Raw genomic sequence first — 19229 nt, 5'->3', positions numbered from 1 at the left:
GGTGAGTGTTTGAAAGCACTGACGGATTGGGATATTAAATTCAGTCTGTTGCGTTTAAATCTTAAATGCCTGAAGTTTTGAGGAATGCCTCTGCACCTCATCGGTCAGGACCTGTAGCTTTTTCTTTTTCTCTCTGTCGTTGTTCTGCCTACTGTATTATTGGCGCAAAGGCAACATGTATCCTTTGCATGGATGATTGCAATCATGCAAAAAAGGGCAAATTGCTCTCAGCTGCAAAACTTTACGTGCATGTTTGCGCTGTGATATCATTATCGCAATGACTTTTGTGAATCGGACCTTGAGGCAGGGCAGACGGGGGTTGAAAGTGATGCGCAATTCATGGTGCCATCAGCGGCGGCAATACAGTCGCGTGTGAGTGTGTTGCCGGGGATATGTCGACACCTATAATTTTTGCAGTTAAGTGAACATTTTGAATTCATCTCACAAACTCACATTGTTGAGTTGCAGTGCAATGTTCACCCATGCAGCTCTAAAGTCATCACACATAGCCGCATATTACACACGGGTCTGATTGCTCAGCCGTTACTCACACCGGCCACAGGAACCACCTGAATATTCAATCTCGCCTATAATGACTGAACAAGTGCACACGCGCCTCTGCATGCAGATGTGTACAAACACACACACACACAAACTGTCCTATAAAGCAATAAGCTGACTGCAAACAGCATGATACAGGAGGATACAACCAGAGTGGTGTCGACTAGAATCAGAGGTGAGACAGTGAGCGACGAGCTGCTCTTCTGCTGCTCCTGGGGATTTACTTCAAGAGTGACTCCGGTTTTTAGTTGGTGTCATGAGGAAAAAAAGCAAGAAGAATATGACACATGTATAGCACATACTCCCATGGGTTAATGTGTGCACATAGAGACATGCAAACACACACGCAGCTTTGATTAAATACATTCAACATTTGTCAGAAGTGAAGGGCAGCTTCTCTCTTCCCATCTGCCTCACTCAGACACTATTGTGTTTTACGCATGCATGAACAGGCGTAGACACACACGAGCACACGCAACAAATATCGATTAAAGTCCTCTTCTCCATTACTGTTGACAGGCGAGACTGAATATGTCAACAAGATCTACAGTTAATGTCAGTCACCGGGGATTCGCCACAAAGTTTATGAACTCTCATAAAGACACAGACACACAAACATGAGACCCACATATCCATACACATACGCATACGAGTCAACTTTTCAGCAATTTATGAAGGTTATAAAACATAGCTAAAAAACAGTCAGTTGATATATTGGAATCAGGGCTGGGCAATATATTGATTATCGTGATATGAGACTAGATATCGTCTTAGATTTTGGATATCGTAATATGGCATAAGTGTTGTTTTTTTCCTGGTTTTAAAGGCTGCGTTACAGTAAAATTATGTAATTTCCTGAACTTACTAGACTGTTCTAGCTGCTCTATTATTTGCTCTATTACCCACTTAGTCATTATATCCACATTAATGATGATTATTTATCAAAAATCACCAATAGTCAATCCTATGATATCATCTCAATATCAATATTGAGGTATTTGGTTAAAAACATTGCGATATTTGATCTCCTCCATATCGCCCAGCCCTATTTGGAATGCACTAATTATTCAAGATATTTAGAAATAACGATGTTATGCTTTCACAATTAAAATTATGAAAATCAAGTAACAGTTAAAATGTATCTTTTATATTTTCCCTAAAAGTCCCAATGTCTCTTATCAAGCTTTTCCATAACACGTGACTTCCAACCTCCGAGTGCACAATGTGCATCCATGTGACCAAATCAAGTTAAGATGGAGAAGCATGCAGGCAGCTCCAGCTGGAATGAAAACATGATGTATGTATCATCTCTGGAAAACTGTAGCACTGTGCTAAAACCGCCCTTTAGAGAGAAGAACCTTCTTCCCGAGTCTGAACATGAACATGTTTAAGATCCTAAATTGTGGATCACCGTCATTTAAAACCAAATGATGACTAACAAATGTAATTAGGTTCTTTGCAAAGCTTGCTGTAGGATTGTAGCTTCAACCGAAAGCAATTAAGTTGTAATTATTGTTATATTTGACTCTGTAAAGGGCCACAATAAGACAGTGAGAGAAAAACAAAGACAGTCTACCTTTGTAGCGTACCTTTGAGCTACTTAAGAGAGACTCATTTCACTATGATTACAACAGTAGAGACTGATCTCCCCTGCTGTTAAGGGAAATGTAGCAGAGCATTATATTAGTGCAGCTTATTGGATGTGTGTAAATTGCCAAGGGGTTTTCTTTTCCCGTTGGCAACAAGGTAGAGTATAGTATTACTCTATTGACTGCAGGGATCGTGTCCAAAGGATCTCCAGGAGCTCTTGCCACTGTATATACATCTCAATTCAACTATATAGTCAGAGAGATTATGTCTCATAAAATTAGGGCTGTCCCGAATACTAATAATTTTTTTGGGCTTTGAAGCTTCGGTGAGAATATTCAAAGGTATGCGTTCTCTTTATTCATCATGGTCAGTTCCATTTGACTGTATTTACCATAAATGTCATTATATGGGTGCACTACAGTTGTAGCGTCAGCCGATTTGACCACGGAGATGCGAGTGGCGGCAGGCTTGTTTCCTGTCCATGACAGAGTTAGCATGCAGCTTTAGCCGTGATGTCTAGCTCTGCTTTTCCTGGTAATGTGTGAAATCCAAAGTGTTTCCATACTTTGCTGTATGTGTAGTGTTTACCACTTTGGATTTAATATGTGAGGGTTCAAGTTGTATCCACGCGGACCCTCCGCTGTTTTGTACTTCCTCGTTGCGGCCAGCTGCGGTTTGTTTTGGTTGACGGATACGGAATGGATATGATGTCACGTCACTCAGACTACAACAATAAAAGCGGTAACTTCCTTCTACCTTTGCATAGACTCAAATGAAGTAAATATATAGATTATGGCGTTAAAAAATTGATTTCAAAATAGTAAAAAAAAATAAAAAAAATCATAATACATAGGTGAATCGAATTTTCTTCCCACCCAGTATTACATACTTGGATAAAAAAAAAAAAAAAATCATTTGAATACTGCTTTGGAGGTCGATTACAACAGCAACGATCGAAGCTTCAAAGCATTTGGGTCAGCCCTACATAAAATATTACTAAAATAGATGATTTCATCTCTAGGTGGAGGCCGCACCAGCCATCCAATGCCTAAAAAAAAGAAATCACATATTAAAATCTAGTGTCCTCTCCTTTTCTGGTTATAGATATAATATTACAATGGTGAGAGTTGTTCCCCCCTGCACAAACACAATGAACATCCAGCCCAGACATGTAACAAAAGCTCAGTATGATTGGGCTAATATTAATGTCTCCATATATTCCCAGGTTCCTCTCAGACTAGACTCGGAGAGAAAGAGATTGGAGGAAAACAAAGACAGAACAACAACGGAGAAGGAGAGAACGGGAAGAGGGAATATAATTGAGTTAACTCGAAAGGAGAGCGGATCAATAAACCAATCACAGATTTAAATGAGAATTGGCTATCCACTAGTGAACATTAATTGTTTTATGATTTAATTTATTAGTATCCAAATGCACTTTACCAAAAATATTTATTCTCTTGTTACATACCAATCACAGTTATTTTTCCCTTTTCCCCACAATGTAAGACTGTTAGTATCTGCACTAAAAAAAGAACAAGCTTGTACCAGCATAATGTGAGTTAGAAATTAAGATGGAAAGCTTCACAACTGGGAATCAAACTGGTGTGTATTGGGACATACTGGTGCAGGAACATTTGTGTTTTCTGTAAGAACAGTGGTTGTAGAGCTGATTTAAAAACACACTTCTGCTTTGCCCACCTCGCTCTCAGATATGCAAGAAAATGACTCTTGTTTCTACCCTTTTGCCTGTCTCTGCATTATCTTTCTTTAGGACCCGGTGGGCAGATGGAGGGGAAGAGGGATTGATGGCAAGTGAGATGAGAATAAGGGGAAGGGTGTCACACTGGGTCAAATCTCTCTCCAGCTCTCTCTCTCTCTTCGTGGCTGTTCTGGGCAAATGGAGGTAGAAATATGCTAGCCACATCTTGTGCCCCTGCTGCCACTGTGAACGAAGCTAAAAATAGCAACATGGGGTCGTGGGAGGCTTTCCAGAGAGATGCCCACCAATCACTGATACAACATTGCATACGTCAATCTGTGTGCGAGTTTATTTGGAGGAACTGTCAAACCACTGTTGCGTGTAAGACTCAAGTCCGATGCGGAGGGAAGTTCATGAAGTGTGGATGAAAGATAGTGGAAAGGGAGGCTAAAGAAGAACCTGGGCAGTCTGATATAAGAAGTTATTAGAAAAAAAGATTTATAGACAACGGGGGAGAAAAGGTAAATCTGCTGGACTGCTACTATGTGAGAAAGCCCGGTGAAATACTGCAGATAGATCATCATCTGTATCAAACTCTACATTAATGACCATTCTAAAATGGGAAAAATAAAGCTGTTATTATCACAACTGGAAAATCGCCACTACCACTATAATCCCACCCAAACAATGTGTTTGTCAGCCACAATATCAGGAGAGCAAGATACAACTGGTGTCCGCCATGGACAACAAGAAGGTGTAACAATCAAGAACAGGTCCTGGCGACTGAAGAAATACAGCTGGATGTCCATAACTGAGGCCCTGTGAGACTGATTAACAAAAGATTCACAATGCTGGCAACCGGACTAAGGAAACACAACAGAGGATCAAAGGCCCAAACGATAAATGCTCTGATCACAAGAAAACAATCTACGGTGCAATACCAGCTGCAGTGCAGTGATGTAGCAAGAGCAGACCCACCAAGAGCCTAAGACTACTGATAGAGCATGTGGGAGAAACAATCATCAAATAACACCAGTGATCAATGGATAACAGATCTGAAAGCAGACTACATTCTCCCAGAGCAAGAACCAGTCGCCATCACAGCAGCAGACATCCAACAACAGGCACAACAAGAATCTGATAACATGAGAGTTTCTTAAAGTAACTGACAGCACTGGATGGTGCCTAGTATCTAGGGCTGCTGGGCGATACATACAGTACCATGAGACAATAGAGATTTGTCAACTGGTAGAGATTTTGCTGTTTCTACCGAGATATCTATTCCTTTAAAGCTGAAGTAGGCGAGATTGGAGCAAATATGATTAAAAAAAAGTTATTTTTATGAGAGCCGGCTGTCAATCACTCGCAAACTCCGACCAAACGGTCAAACTAGGCAGCGCTGATCAAATATGAATCAATATTCTGTTACGTTAGTGCCTATTTCTCTCCTCAAATGTTTTCAGAATCATCTTGTAGTGCACGGTTTAGCTGTAAAATGAGAAAGTTTGTGACGCCGCCGCCATTGTGAAATCTGGTGAAGGAACGCCAAGTTCTGGTCACATGATTGGAGCACAGCCAATAGGAACGCTCTCTCAATGAAATGACCTGTTATTGGTCAAAGTGTCCTGTCACGGGCTAGATTTTCTAAAAACAGAGCCATAAGGAGGTGCAGAAGTCTAGTTTTCTCTAAGAACACTTGAATTACAATATGCTGAAAGGTTATTATGGAATGTTTGCCCAATAATGCCAAAAATATACTGCCTACTGCAGGTTTAATATCTGGTTGTTTTAATCCATTATGGGCGCTGCTGCAAACACATGTTCAAGGTTGCCTTATTGCAACCTTTTTTTGTCATCTCCGGGATGAAGTGTCTTGATTTGTTGGCTATTCAATTCACTAAATAAGCCAAAAACAGATCTTCCCTTTATATTTTATTATATTTTATTTTATCTATAAACATATGTTCCAGGAAATTTACTACGTCATGAAATCAAATAGATATATATAATATGACATACACTTTCATATATTGTGTTAGATTTTCGTCATTATGGCTATAGTGAAGCACTGCGGAAGAATCTGAAACACAAAATGTGCAGGTTTTTTTGCTTTCAAACATTCACCACTGAAATCTTGGTTGTGCACGTGCATCAACCAACCAATCAATCTATCGACCAAACAGGGTCAGCCCTACCAGCAGCACACATAGACCAGATACTAACAGAGGGCTCCCACTCCGACTGGCTACGGCAAAACAACACGTTCACCTACCTGGGACTACAATAATGAAATTAGAAAGTCATTCAGACTGACAGTGTGGGCAGGTGGTAGTTAAGTAAGGAAAAGATTAATGGGATTAAAAGGATTGAACTACCAGAAGGCTATATATACTGAGATTCCACATGCGATCTCAGTACCTTTGTAGGTAAATAAGACAAGTAACCAGCTGTCAGCTCAGTGGAAACGCAAAATCACAGAAGCACTACCTGTCATCAGGTATTCACATGGTTAGTTGGCCAAGAGAAGACCTGGAAGCTGATGATGTCAGGACTAAGAAAACCAGGGATGGTCATTTTTAACCAAACAGTGATTTAAACACAAGTGCCTTCCTGGACCACATCAAAAACTAGTCATATATAATAAAACTATCCCTTGTGTAGTTTTAGCACTTCTCAAATACACTCTATCACCAAATTAGTGAGGGTCTACTTGTGTGGCGGAAGGAAAGGGCTTGCAAAATTTTAAGGTAGGGCAGTTGGCTCATTGTTATCGTTGCAACCCTGCTGCCTCTGTGGTATTTTTGTTTTTCGCAATGAAATACAATTAAGTTAATTTAAGTTTAGTTTCTCTTGCTTGCAGGCTCCAACACACTCTCACTCTCTGTAAGACTAGTTGGGTAGTTGGTAGCAAAAGGTCATCTAAACATCAAAAACATTCAAAAATCTTCTCATTCCTCTCCTCGCACTGGAAACTTCTCCCAATACACTGATAATTGTGTCCAAATTTCAGCATCCAGAGACTGTATGCCAGCTAGAGAGAGAAGGGCTTAGTAAGAGCCAAGGCCACTGTCCTGAATGAAACATGAAGCATCCACAAGCACATCAGTAAAATGGCTCCTGGAAATAACTGCTTGGAGAATATCACACAATATCACACAATATCACACGCAGTAACAGCCGCAGATTGCTGGCAAGAGGGTAGAGGAGGTACCATGGGCAGGCAGAAGAGGTGGCAGATAACTAAAAAAAATCCTACCAATGGCTAAAAAAGGTCAGACTTAACAACACTAGACAAAACCATAGCTGCAGACTGTGCAATAGTGATGCTCAGATTGCAGTTAATCTGCGGAAAATGAACATTTCTGATTAATAGCGGATGGGCTGCGGGTGACTGAAATAATATGTCATTAAAGAGGATAAGCAATAAAACAATGGCTTACAAGATTTCTTAAAAACAATCAAGGGCTCTGAATGGGAACGAACCTTGTGTGTATGTTATGTGTCCCTAAATAGCCGACGAGGGGTGAGAGGAGTGCACGCCACCATAGTCACGCCATGGGTCTAGCCCGGACAGCTGAGGCAGCGAGGCTGTGCCAGCATAGCGTCCTGCCGCCACTAGTCCACCAGTTAATCAATCGCCAAATGAGTCGCCAAATATACTTGGGTGTCCGTTAATATACCTCGGTGGCCTGCCCTGGTAAAGTCTATGTGTGGGAAACATTGATAAATGTTCATTTATTTAAAACCAGCCTATTTCAGTGCGATATGTCATCACGCTTACATATTTCCCACAGGGACTGGTAGAGATGGAGTTGCCATGCAGGTGCGGGTCTCTAAATTGGAGAGAATCGTTCGTTTGGGTGGGTGGCGGGTGGATGATTTATGCGTACATGCGGATTCGGATGATGTCAGAGCAAATCTGCGCATCTCTACTGTGCAAACATGCCACTGAGAAAGTTTAACACACGGTTTTGAGAGTGTATGATGCGAGCAGGTGGACAGGAAAATATACAACACACAATACACACTAATACACAGTAAGGTGGACACTCCAAGTCATCCATTTTGGTTTCTCTCGATAAGAGACCCCAGACAGGGTGGCTGAGAATAATGGAGCTGAGAATAATAGAGCTGAGATTTGGGACTTGCACAACCACACAACCAAATGGTTCTCCAAAGAGTAAAACATACTGTGTAAAAGTCTCAAAGTTACAGGTCTATGGTAGAGTACCCAGACCTGAGGAGAGCATATACCGGCCTGGATGGGGAAAAAGGGGTATTTTTCCATTTCCATTGTAAGTTTTCATTTTGTAGAATAATCATCATCACACTGTTATACCTCTGACAGCAAATTACCTCCAGTGAATGAATAAAGAGGGAGAGTGCACTAAAAGAGGCAACAAGAGAAGCAAATGGAGAATAAGTATGAATGCAGGTAGAGAGTAGTGGGGCAGACTATTTATGTCAGTGTCTCCCTCTCCTCTGTTGAGAGATGAATGACACCCATTAGCAGTATTGGGAAGCTGTCTATTCTGGCACCAATCATAGAAATAGAGTTTTGGTGGAGTGGGATATGATGACTGACAAATGAAACCCATGATCTGAAAAAAAAAGGCACAATCTTTGCAAATAATCTGCCCAACAGTCTGACTGAACAAATGGCGGTGTCGACAGCTAATGCAGCTTTACTGTCTCCTACTGCTAAGACGCAGTACTTTGTTAAAGTTGCACAAAGGACTGAACAACTCTTTTATGTAATAATGGACTTGGCTTAGTCAAAATCATAAGCTAAATCAGGAAAGTCCATTCCTTTACCCGTAATTAATTTCAGGTATACCTACACACGAGAAGTTATCTTTACAAAGTGGAATTGACAAAAACCAAAAGTCAAAACTTTCTCAATGTCAAATCCAACTTTTCTCAACACTTGACGTTTCTACCATCACTGTTTATTCCACTTCACCCCCTCCCCTAAAACTATGAAGAATACATTTAACACAAACTGGATTTAATATTTAAGATATTTCATTTCCACTGAAGATATCATGCACATCAATTCACATCTGAACAAAAACATACAACACCATTACTTCAGACTGATTAGCTCTCAAAAATATTGCCGGTTACACATAACCAGGTCAGATACTGAAAAAAAGTAGTGTGAGGAATAAGTAATTTTGGACTTGAGGTCTCACTCTCCCACATGAGGCCTCTATCCTCCTTTCTCTCAGGCTGGAAAGAAGAAGTGTTGCCTGGTGTGATCTTTGCATGGTGATTCATTCTGCTGATCCAGGCTTGAAACACAGCAGGAGGTGTGTAATCCAACTTCAGTCCGACTATTCTAGTGTAATCTCCCGCTCACTCAGAGTACACACAAGTCACTTTTGACTGCTCCATAAAAGATTGAAACTGGAAGAGTCTGGCCATCTGTCATCTGCCTCTGTGTTTGCCTGTCAGACTTTCAGACTTCTGTTTGTCTTTTCCGTCTTTCGCTATGTCCCGCTGCATGTGCTCGGCAGTATATTGAACCAAATGTGACTCCTTGAAAGTGAACCTAATGATGTGTTGAGTATCTTTACATCACATAAGCACATTAAGGGAAGTCCCTTGGCGATGGGATTACTAGGACTTAAGGGCACATGTGTGTGTTTGTGTTTGAGTGTGCATGTGTGTCTATATGATATGTATGAGCATGCTTGAATGTGTGTGTGTGTGAGCGTTTGAGCTAAACTGAAAACAGTTTTTTTGTTCATGGACGGTGATTCTGCAGCACCTCTGGGGAATTCTCTGCTTTCTTTTCAGCTGCTCTCCTTTTATTTCTTGTCTTTATTCCTGGCATACAGTGCCGGGGCCTCACTAAGATACAATGGGTCACTTCAGCCAAGAAGCCAACAACAATGAGGTAATCAACAATAACAAACACAAAAAACAGCCTCTTGCCTTCGCAAATCAGTGTCTGGAGAAAGACTCAAAAGGACACTCCAACTGAGCCACCGACAGAAAGCCAACCGAGTACCTGAGTATGCAGCGACTGGCTGTAAAGGTTTAATCTGCATTTTGCTGTACCATTAGTAGAGGACGTCTCCAGTGGAAATGTGAGAGCAGAAGAGGAGGGTAGAGTAGAAAAGTGTTGACACGGAGGCACATTAGTGTTAAAAGGCTTAATGCTGTGTTGTTACATAGAAAATGTCACATGGTATCTCTCTAATAGTATGATCTTATGTGTGCTACCGACAGGGAGAGAGAGAGAGAGAGAGAGAGAGAGCATACATGTGCTTAGAGATGTGAAGATAACACTTCATTTCATTCAACAGCCAATGAAGGGTAAAACGTTTCCTCCTCTCTGCATTTATGTGCAATTTGAGGCAATCACTTTCTGTTCAAGCTCATTTTAACCTGTGATTTATGGGCATTTTAATGGGGATATTGTCCTTAGTTTACAGTAAAGAATCAAGTACTTACTTTAAAACAGCTAAAATATGCCCTACTAAAACAATTCATCAAGAATGGCTGTTGTTGTAGTGAAAAAATGAATTAAATTAACATATTTAGGATCTGGACGTTTGCCCGATTCCATACCACATTCTGCAGCAAATATATACAGGTGCAAAACACACTTCGGTAATGGTCACGGTGGTTTTGTGAAGAGAGGAACGCTGCATACTGTATGTTGAAATGGGAAAATAAAGGGAGGAAAGGATCAGTCACAGTCTAACGGTTCTGCGTTTTTTTGTTCCGTGGCTGCAATACTACACAGACAGAGGCTACATCTTCAGGGAAACTCCTGCGTAAAAAGATTTCATTAAGAGGAATGTAGGATTCTTCTGTCTGGACACAAAGCTCAAAACAGAGAGAAGGAGACAGACGTTGAGGTAAAGTTTCACAGGTATAATAACTATCTTGATTCTCTACTTTGTGTCTTCCTGTGGATTTACAACGCCTCTTATAGCCTTCTTTATCCCTGATGCCTTTGCCCTCCCTCCCCTCACTCCCTCACTCCCTCCCTCCCTCCCTCTCCCGCTCTCACCCTAAGTGGCCAGTTGTCAAAGTCAACTGAAGCCCAGTTAATGAAGAGGTAGATTTATTAGCGAGACATCAGTGCAATAGGCAGGGAGGCGTGGAACCCCCAGAAGCCTGTAAGCAAATACAGCCACTAAGTGTGTGTACCGAAAAAAAACAAAAAGAGAGGGAAAAGAGGAAAAAAGACGAATGGGATAAAAGAAAGAATGGTAAAGAAAGACAGAAAACTGAAGATGTTTAAAAGGGAAAATCCAAAAAGCAGACAGAAGAGAGGTAGAAAGCACCCAGTCAGAGAGGAAGGGGGGAGAGGCAGCTTCCCTCTCTTTTATCCTCTCTCCAGCAGTGGCTACAGAACGAGCTCTTACCGTCTGTTGTAGGTCTGGGATTCCAATGCGGATGACCACGGTGTTGCCTGTCGGCTCCTCCATGGGTCCTCTTGCACTGTGGCTCCGCTCTGCACCGGGACGGAAAGCCGGAACGCCGACAGGAATGGGAACGCCGCTGTCCTCTTCCCGGGAGCTGCCGCTGTCAGTGCTGGCCCCCTGGCTGCCGTTCGCTGTGTGTGTGTAAGGGTGTGTGAGTGTGTGTGAGTGTGTGTGTGTGTGCTGCTGCTGCTGCTGGTCCTGCCGTGGAGGGCTGGGTGGCTCATGTTTGCCGGCTGCCGGACGCAGAGGCATGCTCCGTGTTAGGGGCTCGGTCTATGTCTCTCTCTCTCTCTCCAGACACACACACAAGCGCACACACACACACACACGCACACCGATGGGCTCTCGCTCACACTACACGCACACACCGTTTGCAGCGTGCATCACTCGCCTGGGAGAGAAAAAAGAGGGAGGGAGAGAGAGGCAGGGAAGGAGGGTGGCAGAGAGGGAATGGGCAAAGAGGAGGGGGTATTAGGAGATTACAGAGAGAGGAAGGGTAAAAACACAGAGAGAGAAGATAAGTACCAGGGGAACTTGGAAATAAAACTGAGGAGAGATGCACAGATAAAGCAATACTGAAGGAATTACATTTATAAAATGGTGTAAAATTGTTTAACTCTAATCTGTGATTTGCACAAACGATAATCCTAATGCAATTAGTAAAAAAGGAGGCACATTTAGTCTTTAAATACAACAAAACAGATAAAATAAAAACAGTCAACAAAAAGCAGAATGGAGGGAAAGGATTACTCAACATTTGCAGGAAAATAGTTGGATCTTCAGTATTAAAGCAGCAGTGGAGCAAATATGATTAAAAAAAGTTATTTTTAAAAAACGGTCACTATATCCTGACAGTAGTGCATGAGACAGGTAATCTGAAATAAATCATGTGCCCCTGTGTCCTCAGGTGTCCTCCGGTGCTCCTAATGGCATCTGCAAGATTTCACAGACCGGAGGAAAACAACCAATCAGAGCCGAGCTGGAGCCTGCCGTCTCTGAGCAGCTGTCAATCACTCGCCAACTCCGATCAAACGGCCAAACTAGGCAGCGCTGATCAAATACGAATCAATATTCTGTTGCTGTAATTTCTCGCCTCAAATGTTTTCAGAAGCATCTTGTAGTGTACTGTTAAGCTGGGAAAGTTTGTGACCCGGCAGCCATGTTGAGATCAGTTAAGAAAAAACCAAGCACCGCCCACCAGCCGGAGCAAACTTTCTAATTTTCCAGCTAAACAGTACACTACAAGATGTTTCTGAAAACATTTGAGGCGAGAAATAGGCATTACAGTAACAGAATATTGATTCATATTTGATCAGTGCTGCTTAGTTTAACCGTTTGATCGGAGTTCGCGACTGATTGACAGCCACCTCCGTTGAATGAACAGCCAATAGGAACGCTCTCTCTCTCTCTGAAATGACCTGTGATTGGCCAAAGTCTCCTCTCATGGGCTAGATTTTTTAAAGCCTGAAAACAGAGCCATGAGGAGGTGCAGAAGTTTTCTCTCAGAGCACTTGAATTACAATATGCTGAACGGTTATTATGGGATTTTTGCCTAATGATGCCAAAAATACTCTGCCTACTGCAGGTTTCACTGTAAGTGTGTTTGAATAGTTTTCATCAGCAGAACTATTACCTAATTCATTTTAATATGCTAAATTCATGTAGTCTAAAGCAACTTTAGAACCACATAACATGAAACTCTGCACATGTTTATACTACAGTGTTCATAGTGTGACATCGTTGCTGTCACACGCTGTTGCTCTTGCTGTAGTTTACTGACACTGTGGTGGCGTCACAACAGCACGGGGGATTGTTTGTGCAGATCAATGTTGGGCAAGATTTGGCCTTCATGCTTCACTTTATCTATCTGTGGGGGGTCCCGCTGAATCAAATGGCTCCCAGGTAAACAAAGTGACACATAGACAGAGCAAGCTGCCATAAAAGAGGATGAGGTTTTTCGTGGGAGTTCCTCTGCAGGGTCATTCTCAAAAGGGGTGCTGTTTTCGTTTACTGTTTCATCACGCAGGCCCTGTGAAGCCCTGAGACCGGGACTGTGATTAACGGCTAAACAAATAATGTCTATCTGACCTTGATTTCGATCTGTGCGTTGTAAAAAACGGGCGTCCCAAAGCGATTTCATAGTCTGCGACTGTCACGTTTTATGAAGAAAGATGTGTTGTTTTTTCGTTGACCAACCAACAAGCTTAAGGAATTGGCCTATTCAGTTCATGCTGTCATATTCAATTGAACTCAAGATAACAGTGCGAATGCTTATCAGAGGAGATTTGTACATGACCTCTGTGTGGTGTGTGAGATAAATACTTAAGGGCTCGAGTATTGCCAGTTTCAAAGCCTGCCATTTGAATAAGTGAGCTTGTCGTGCAAGAAAATGTGCCATGAAACATTTGTGGCAGGTCTGTAAATTATTAATTGTGATCTTAAGTCAGTGCTGTGCTCCATTGTGTTCTCAGTGCCATCATTGTTCAAGCTGACCCAACAGCCCCAAGACAGCGTTTTCTTATTGGGTGGAATTTAAAGCAAGCACTTCAGGGAGAATACAAGTGATGAAAACAGCTCTGAAGCTGCTGTTACACATGATAATGTGGTCACTTGAGCGGATACACACACGCGGTTATATATGGACACACACATACACACAAACACACAAGGGACTGCCACGAAAATACAGGCTGCAGGAATATTAAACACACATTAATCAGACGTCAACATTTGCCAGCACGGGTGATTTATGGAGAAAAAGTCCTCATTGGTTACACAATTCACATGTATATCTGTATTTTGGAAACTTAAAAAAGGTAAATGTACTGAAGTGTCAAGTTCATGGAGAGAGCAAGATTAAAGGCCACCATCATAAGCTCTGTTAATCATCAGACATCCGGATGGTGTGGCAAAGTAGGCCAAGAAAAGATGTGGAAGCCGCTGATATCAAGATCAGGACATACAAATGAAAAATAGCTATTCTGGCTGCATGCTATGAGTTAACAAATATTACTGTGTGTGGTTGAAGAAAGAGACGACTGAGACCGAGAGAAAGGGACAGTGTTTGCCAGCGGTTCTTCCTTGTGTAAAGTTTCAATATGTCTTATTGGATTTCCTGTGATGATAGTTTTAGCCAGAAAAAGCCTCCCGCAGAGAGCTTTTTAAAGAAAAAAGTTTAAAAGCAAATCCTACATGCTCAACGATTCAATTCAAAATCACATATTTACTAGAAATACACGGATCCATCAATCGATGACCAGAACTGGCCGATAAGTCTCAGATATAGCCGATTCTGTGCCAACACATGCCGCATTTTTGGCGCCCTTAAGTCCATAATTGTCAATGTAGACGCGTGGCAGACACTCAAGGGTTCCCAAGCGCCTATTTTGTGCGACGACTGCACGCTGAGATAAACGTAGTTCGACTTTTGGAATGCAGAAACCCGCACGGTATGTTGTGACGAGGAACAACGGATCACTGCCGGCAGATATCTCTCTTTTCTTACATAAATATCCGTCTAAAGTAAGTATGGAGGAGAAGTTGATTATTTTAGAGCATGGCTATCCAGAGCTTTACGTATTTTAAAAACATAAATAAATACATAGTTTCAGACAATTAATAAATAGTTGACTCTCTAAAATAGGCCTGCATATACAGTATAGAATAATATTTTCTCTGATTCTTCTCTGGTATGTAAATATTTACATCATGTTCAGAATTTATTAAAAAATATAACTGAATTTTCCGTTAAAGAAAAGTTATAAGAAGTTTGTGTATGCTGTCAGTTATAGTTCTTAAAAAGAAAGAAAATTGGAATCGGCAGGTCACACTTTAAAAAAATCGGAATCACCCAAGACCATTATTACAATCGGTGTGTCTCTAATATTGACTTCTCCTTGTTGTATTCACCCAGCAGAAGGTGAGTGGTATCAATCCCCCTGCACTACAGAGGCTTGCATGTGAGTGCTATGCCACTGCTGGACCCTCTACAGTGTGTAATCCCATTAGCATTGGAGAAAGAGCATGGCAGGTAGCCCTAATACATTAGAGGATTTAGCAGATCACTCTGCCTGTATGCGACTTCGGCCTGCCAGGTCTTTAGGGCAAGGAAAATTGATAACACTTACCCAGACCTTGTAGTGTGACTCAATATTCACATTTTTATAAAGCAATGCTGTGCCCTTACTTACAGTACTGGCCAAGTGGGTCTCTGTGTACTATCAAACTGGATTACCAACATCTCAAAACAAATTACAACACATTGTGTTACTAGTTTCAAACAACATATTAAGATATTTATCATTTTGAGTTGCGTAATTGTCAACATCATCCGCCAGAATGCAACACTTAAATGTTTCAAAATGATATCGGAGTACTCGAGCTGCATAATAAATAACAACACATCACACAATTAGCAGGATTCGGTTGTAGGAATGTGGCAAAGGGACCTAAGATGGCTTGCCAATAGCAATAATGATTCCCCTAGATAGCAGGGGTGAGGCCAAAGAGGGATTTCATCCTACTTGCATCATGCCAGATAAACTGTGTGGGCAACAGCACATGAAGAGATCTACATACAGGGAACGAGTTATCTGGTTGGACACATGGCAAGAGAAAAAGACAGGGAACAAAGAATTGGGGTTTATATGTAATATACTTTTAAATTCAACCTGATTAAATCTCTTTCAACCTTATTTTTCACGGGTGCAGTTTACAGGATTCCACAGTCTATTTCTAGCAGATCAAATATATTTCAGATTGAGGCATAACTGGTGTATGTATGAGTATGTCATTCTACAACTAGAGCTGAAACGCTTGGGAAACTAACGGATTATTGGGACAGGAACATATATCTGCGACAATTTTGATCATTGATTAATTGTTTATCAAACAGTCACTGGTTCCAGCTTCCCAGATGTGAGGATTTATTGCTTTTCTCTGTTTGATAATCACCGAAAATTGAATAGTTTGAGCTTTTGGACCATTGGTCACACAAAATATGCAATCTGAAAACATCACCTCAGCCCCCTTGTAAATTGTCGTGAGTATTTTCCACCATTTAATTTGATTAATCTACGACTCAAGAAAAACAATCAATACATTAATCAATAATAAAAATAACTGTGCGTTGCAGCCCTACTTATAATGTTATGTTTAGCCGTGTACCAAAGAAGTCATCTTTACAGACACCTACTTTCATATATGTATTTAATTCCATGCTATACCACTGAAAAAAGCATAAATTGAATAAATGATCAGTACTTGGCGCTGGTTCAACTGCTTAATTAAATAGTTGGACCTTGAATCTGGCCTGAAAAAAAAAGAATTGGCATAGCTAGGGCTTGATAATAATTAATATTATCATTCATCATATTTCCCTATAATTGTGTAGTGACAAAAGTCTCCTGCACCTGTAATAATGTGTATAGAACAGCGTGATGATATCTTACACCTGTTTAGAGACTTGGCTGGCAACAGGGCTAAAACATTTGGGAGCTATGAGTATCTATAGGTTAACACTGCAGTCCAGATCCTCTGTCTCTCTCCCATTGCTCGGGAACATTAAGAGAGTGGACTAGAATTATAAGGAGGCTAGCTACTGCCTCTTCTCTCTTCAGCTCAGATCTCTTTCACCCCATCCCCTCTCACCCCATCTCTTGCGCACCAGCCCAGTGAAAACAAAGTGAATAATTCATGACCATACAGAACAGCGTGTGCATGGATCCAGTGCGATGTATGCATGTATCTGAAACATCCGCTAGGGCTTTAAAAAGGCCCGTACATGAGAGCGAATACAACTGAAATCCACGACCGGCCATCATGCAAGCCCTACCTGCTCCTCTCTGGAAAAAAAACTAGGAGGCTGGGGTAGAAGGAGGGAGGGAGATAAAGGTAAGCGGCTGGCTGAGGTAGCATGAAGCAGAGAGGGTCAGAGAGGATGTAGCTGAGACAGTCAGTGGGCCACGAAAAAAGTAGAGAAAGGGAGCGTGGAAGCAAAAGGGAGGGCGGCAGAGTGATGACAGAAAAGGAAGGTGGCAGAGGCAGCGAGAGGGCGGGAGAGAGGGAGGGAGAGCATTACATACAGTCAGCTTTGACAAACCAGCCACATAGTCCGTGGCCTGGAGTAAATGTGATAACTGTTCACAGGCCCCATCAGAGTCTGCTTCACGCTCCTCTACACCTGGTAAAGCAAATGTCATGGCCACTCACAAACTGAAGTCACCCGGGGCAACATTTATTCACACACATACACACTTTATCTCTCTGTCCCTTAAAAACATTTTCATTCTTTCCATCTCCCATTCCCTCGCTACCTCCTTTTCTCTCTCATAGCGAATCTGAATGAAGGTAATTCATCGGTAAGGTTGAGAAACATCAAACAAAAGTATCAGGGCTGCACAATTAATCAAATATTAATCGCAATCACTATTTTGGCTTCCCACAATAAAATGAACATGATCGACTACGATGTTGGCGTTTAAAATGCGCGCTCTGTATCTCAACTTTATATCCAAGTTTTTTCCGGTTACAGATGGGCGATGGTAAATTATAACACTATCATGATGCGTTCAAATGTAATCTTGTAAAATGTAGTTTTTGGCGAGAAACCAGCTGCCGCTTGGATTGTGATGCGCGTTTATTCATGCTGTTACGGTACCGGTACATGGAGCGGTCATGTGACGTCATCAAAGAAGTCATTATATGATTAAAAAAAAAACTGTTTCCATATTAGGTTTGCTGAGATGTGCAATTGATTTCTGCTCAAAATGTTCCTATGAGTATATAAAATGTGAAGTGGTTTCACTGTACACTACTGTGCAAGGAAAGTCAGCTTAAAACACATTGAAAATGTCATAATTTTTAAACCCTCATAAATGAAATGAATAAATGTTTTCCTTCAGAGATGGTCTGACATTTTTAATGTTATCCTGACTATGACCATGTAAAATTTAGGGGCCTGGACACATGCCAGTTATTTCGATATATCTCTCATATTTGAACTGTCATAGAAAAGAAAATGTTGCAGCAGTCGGTGTTGCTTTCCTTTTGGTCGGATCCAACTGCAAACGTGGCGGAAGTGCTGACAAAGAAGGACATATAAACCAAGTGGTGCAGTAAAAAAAGTTTTTGGTGCAGATGATTTTAGAAGTTACATGCACCAGTGCAGAGCCTTGATCAAGCTATGCTAACAACTCCTAACAGTCTTCTAATGGATACTGCAGCCTTCCTCTACCAGTCCAGCAGGCAGGTTGATTGACAAGCCAGCCTCATGTTTAACAGGACTAACATCTCCCAGAGAAGAGTATAGGGTGTGCACTGCGTAGAACATAATGCTTACGCCTATTAAACACATCTATGTTTCTCAATCAAATATGGAAATGTTTTAATAACTTAAAAGCAGGAAATTATGAGAGGAGGCATTACTAAGCTGCAATACTTGCCATCTCCTGTAACAGAGGCGATTGGAAACCACCAAACATTTAATTAACAGCCTGGATTGGCTTTGCTGAGGCTGCTGGAAAGAGATCACCCTCTACTCCAAGCGGGATCTTTGGGGAAGAAAGCTGTACTGGATGTACTTTGTAGTATCTCTCGAAAGTCGAGAACCTCAGGGTCTTGAAGCATAGCCTATTACTGATCACTGGTGGCAAACGGTATTGATCGAGGGGGATGCGGCAGGATATATGGCTAAGAGATTTGGGAAATTATGTTTACTTGTACAAGTTGTACAAGCATTGTGACTGACATTAAAACTGCAATTATTTTCTATAAATTACACTCCAAGCCGACTTGAAAGTGCAATATATGAAGCATATAGAAATGCAAATATTGTCAGAGTGGAGCTTTGTAACAGTAGCCTACTTAAAAATCAAAGAGTCAACAGACACACACAATCTCCCTCTCTCTGACACACACTCACATTCACAGCC

General features: G+C 41.5%; 1 protein-coding gene and 1 long non-coding RNA gene across 6 annotated transcripts in view; one reads left to right on the top strand and one right to left on the bottom strand.

Annotated features, from left to right (window-relative positions):
* shank3a (SH3 and multiple ankyrin repeat domains 3a) overlaps positions 1-19229 on the bottom strand; it is a 211121-nt gene that overhangs the window by 165044 nt on the left and 26848 nt on the right. For 4 of the 5 annotated variants that reach the window (XR_005206500.1, XM_037766242.1, XM_037766244.1 and 1 more), the window contains exon 3: positions 11239-11689. The exons of the other annotated variant lie outside the window; for it this stretch is intronic. Coding sequence is in view for 3 of the 4 variants with exons in the window: in XM_037766242.1 (XP_037622170.1) it covers positions 11239-11550 (312 nt within the window). In the remaining variant the exon portion in view is untranslated. The remainder of the gene's footprint in view (positions 1-11238; positions 11690-19229) is intronic. 5 annotated transcript variants of the gene reach the window in all.
* LOC119486262 lies at positions 1082-17794 on the top strand. The gene is made up of 3 exons (XR_005206501.1): positions 1082-1094; positions 13742-13749; positions 17685-17794. It is a non-coding gene; the product is annotated as an uncharacterized LOC119486262 (long non-coding RNA).

The sequence above is a fragment of the Sebastes umbrosus genome, chromosome 4, assembly GCF_015220745.1.
Source record: "Sebastes umbrosus isolate fSebUmb1 chromosome 4, fSebUmb1.pri, whole genome shotgun sequence".
Lineage (NCBI taxonomy): Eukaryota > Metazoa > Chordata > Actinopteri > Perciformes > Sebastidae > Sebastes > Sebastes umbrosus.
This window is presented reverse-complemented; position numbering and strand designations above follow the sequence as displayed.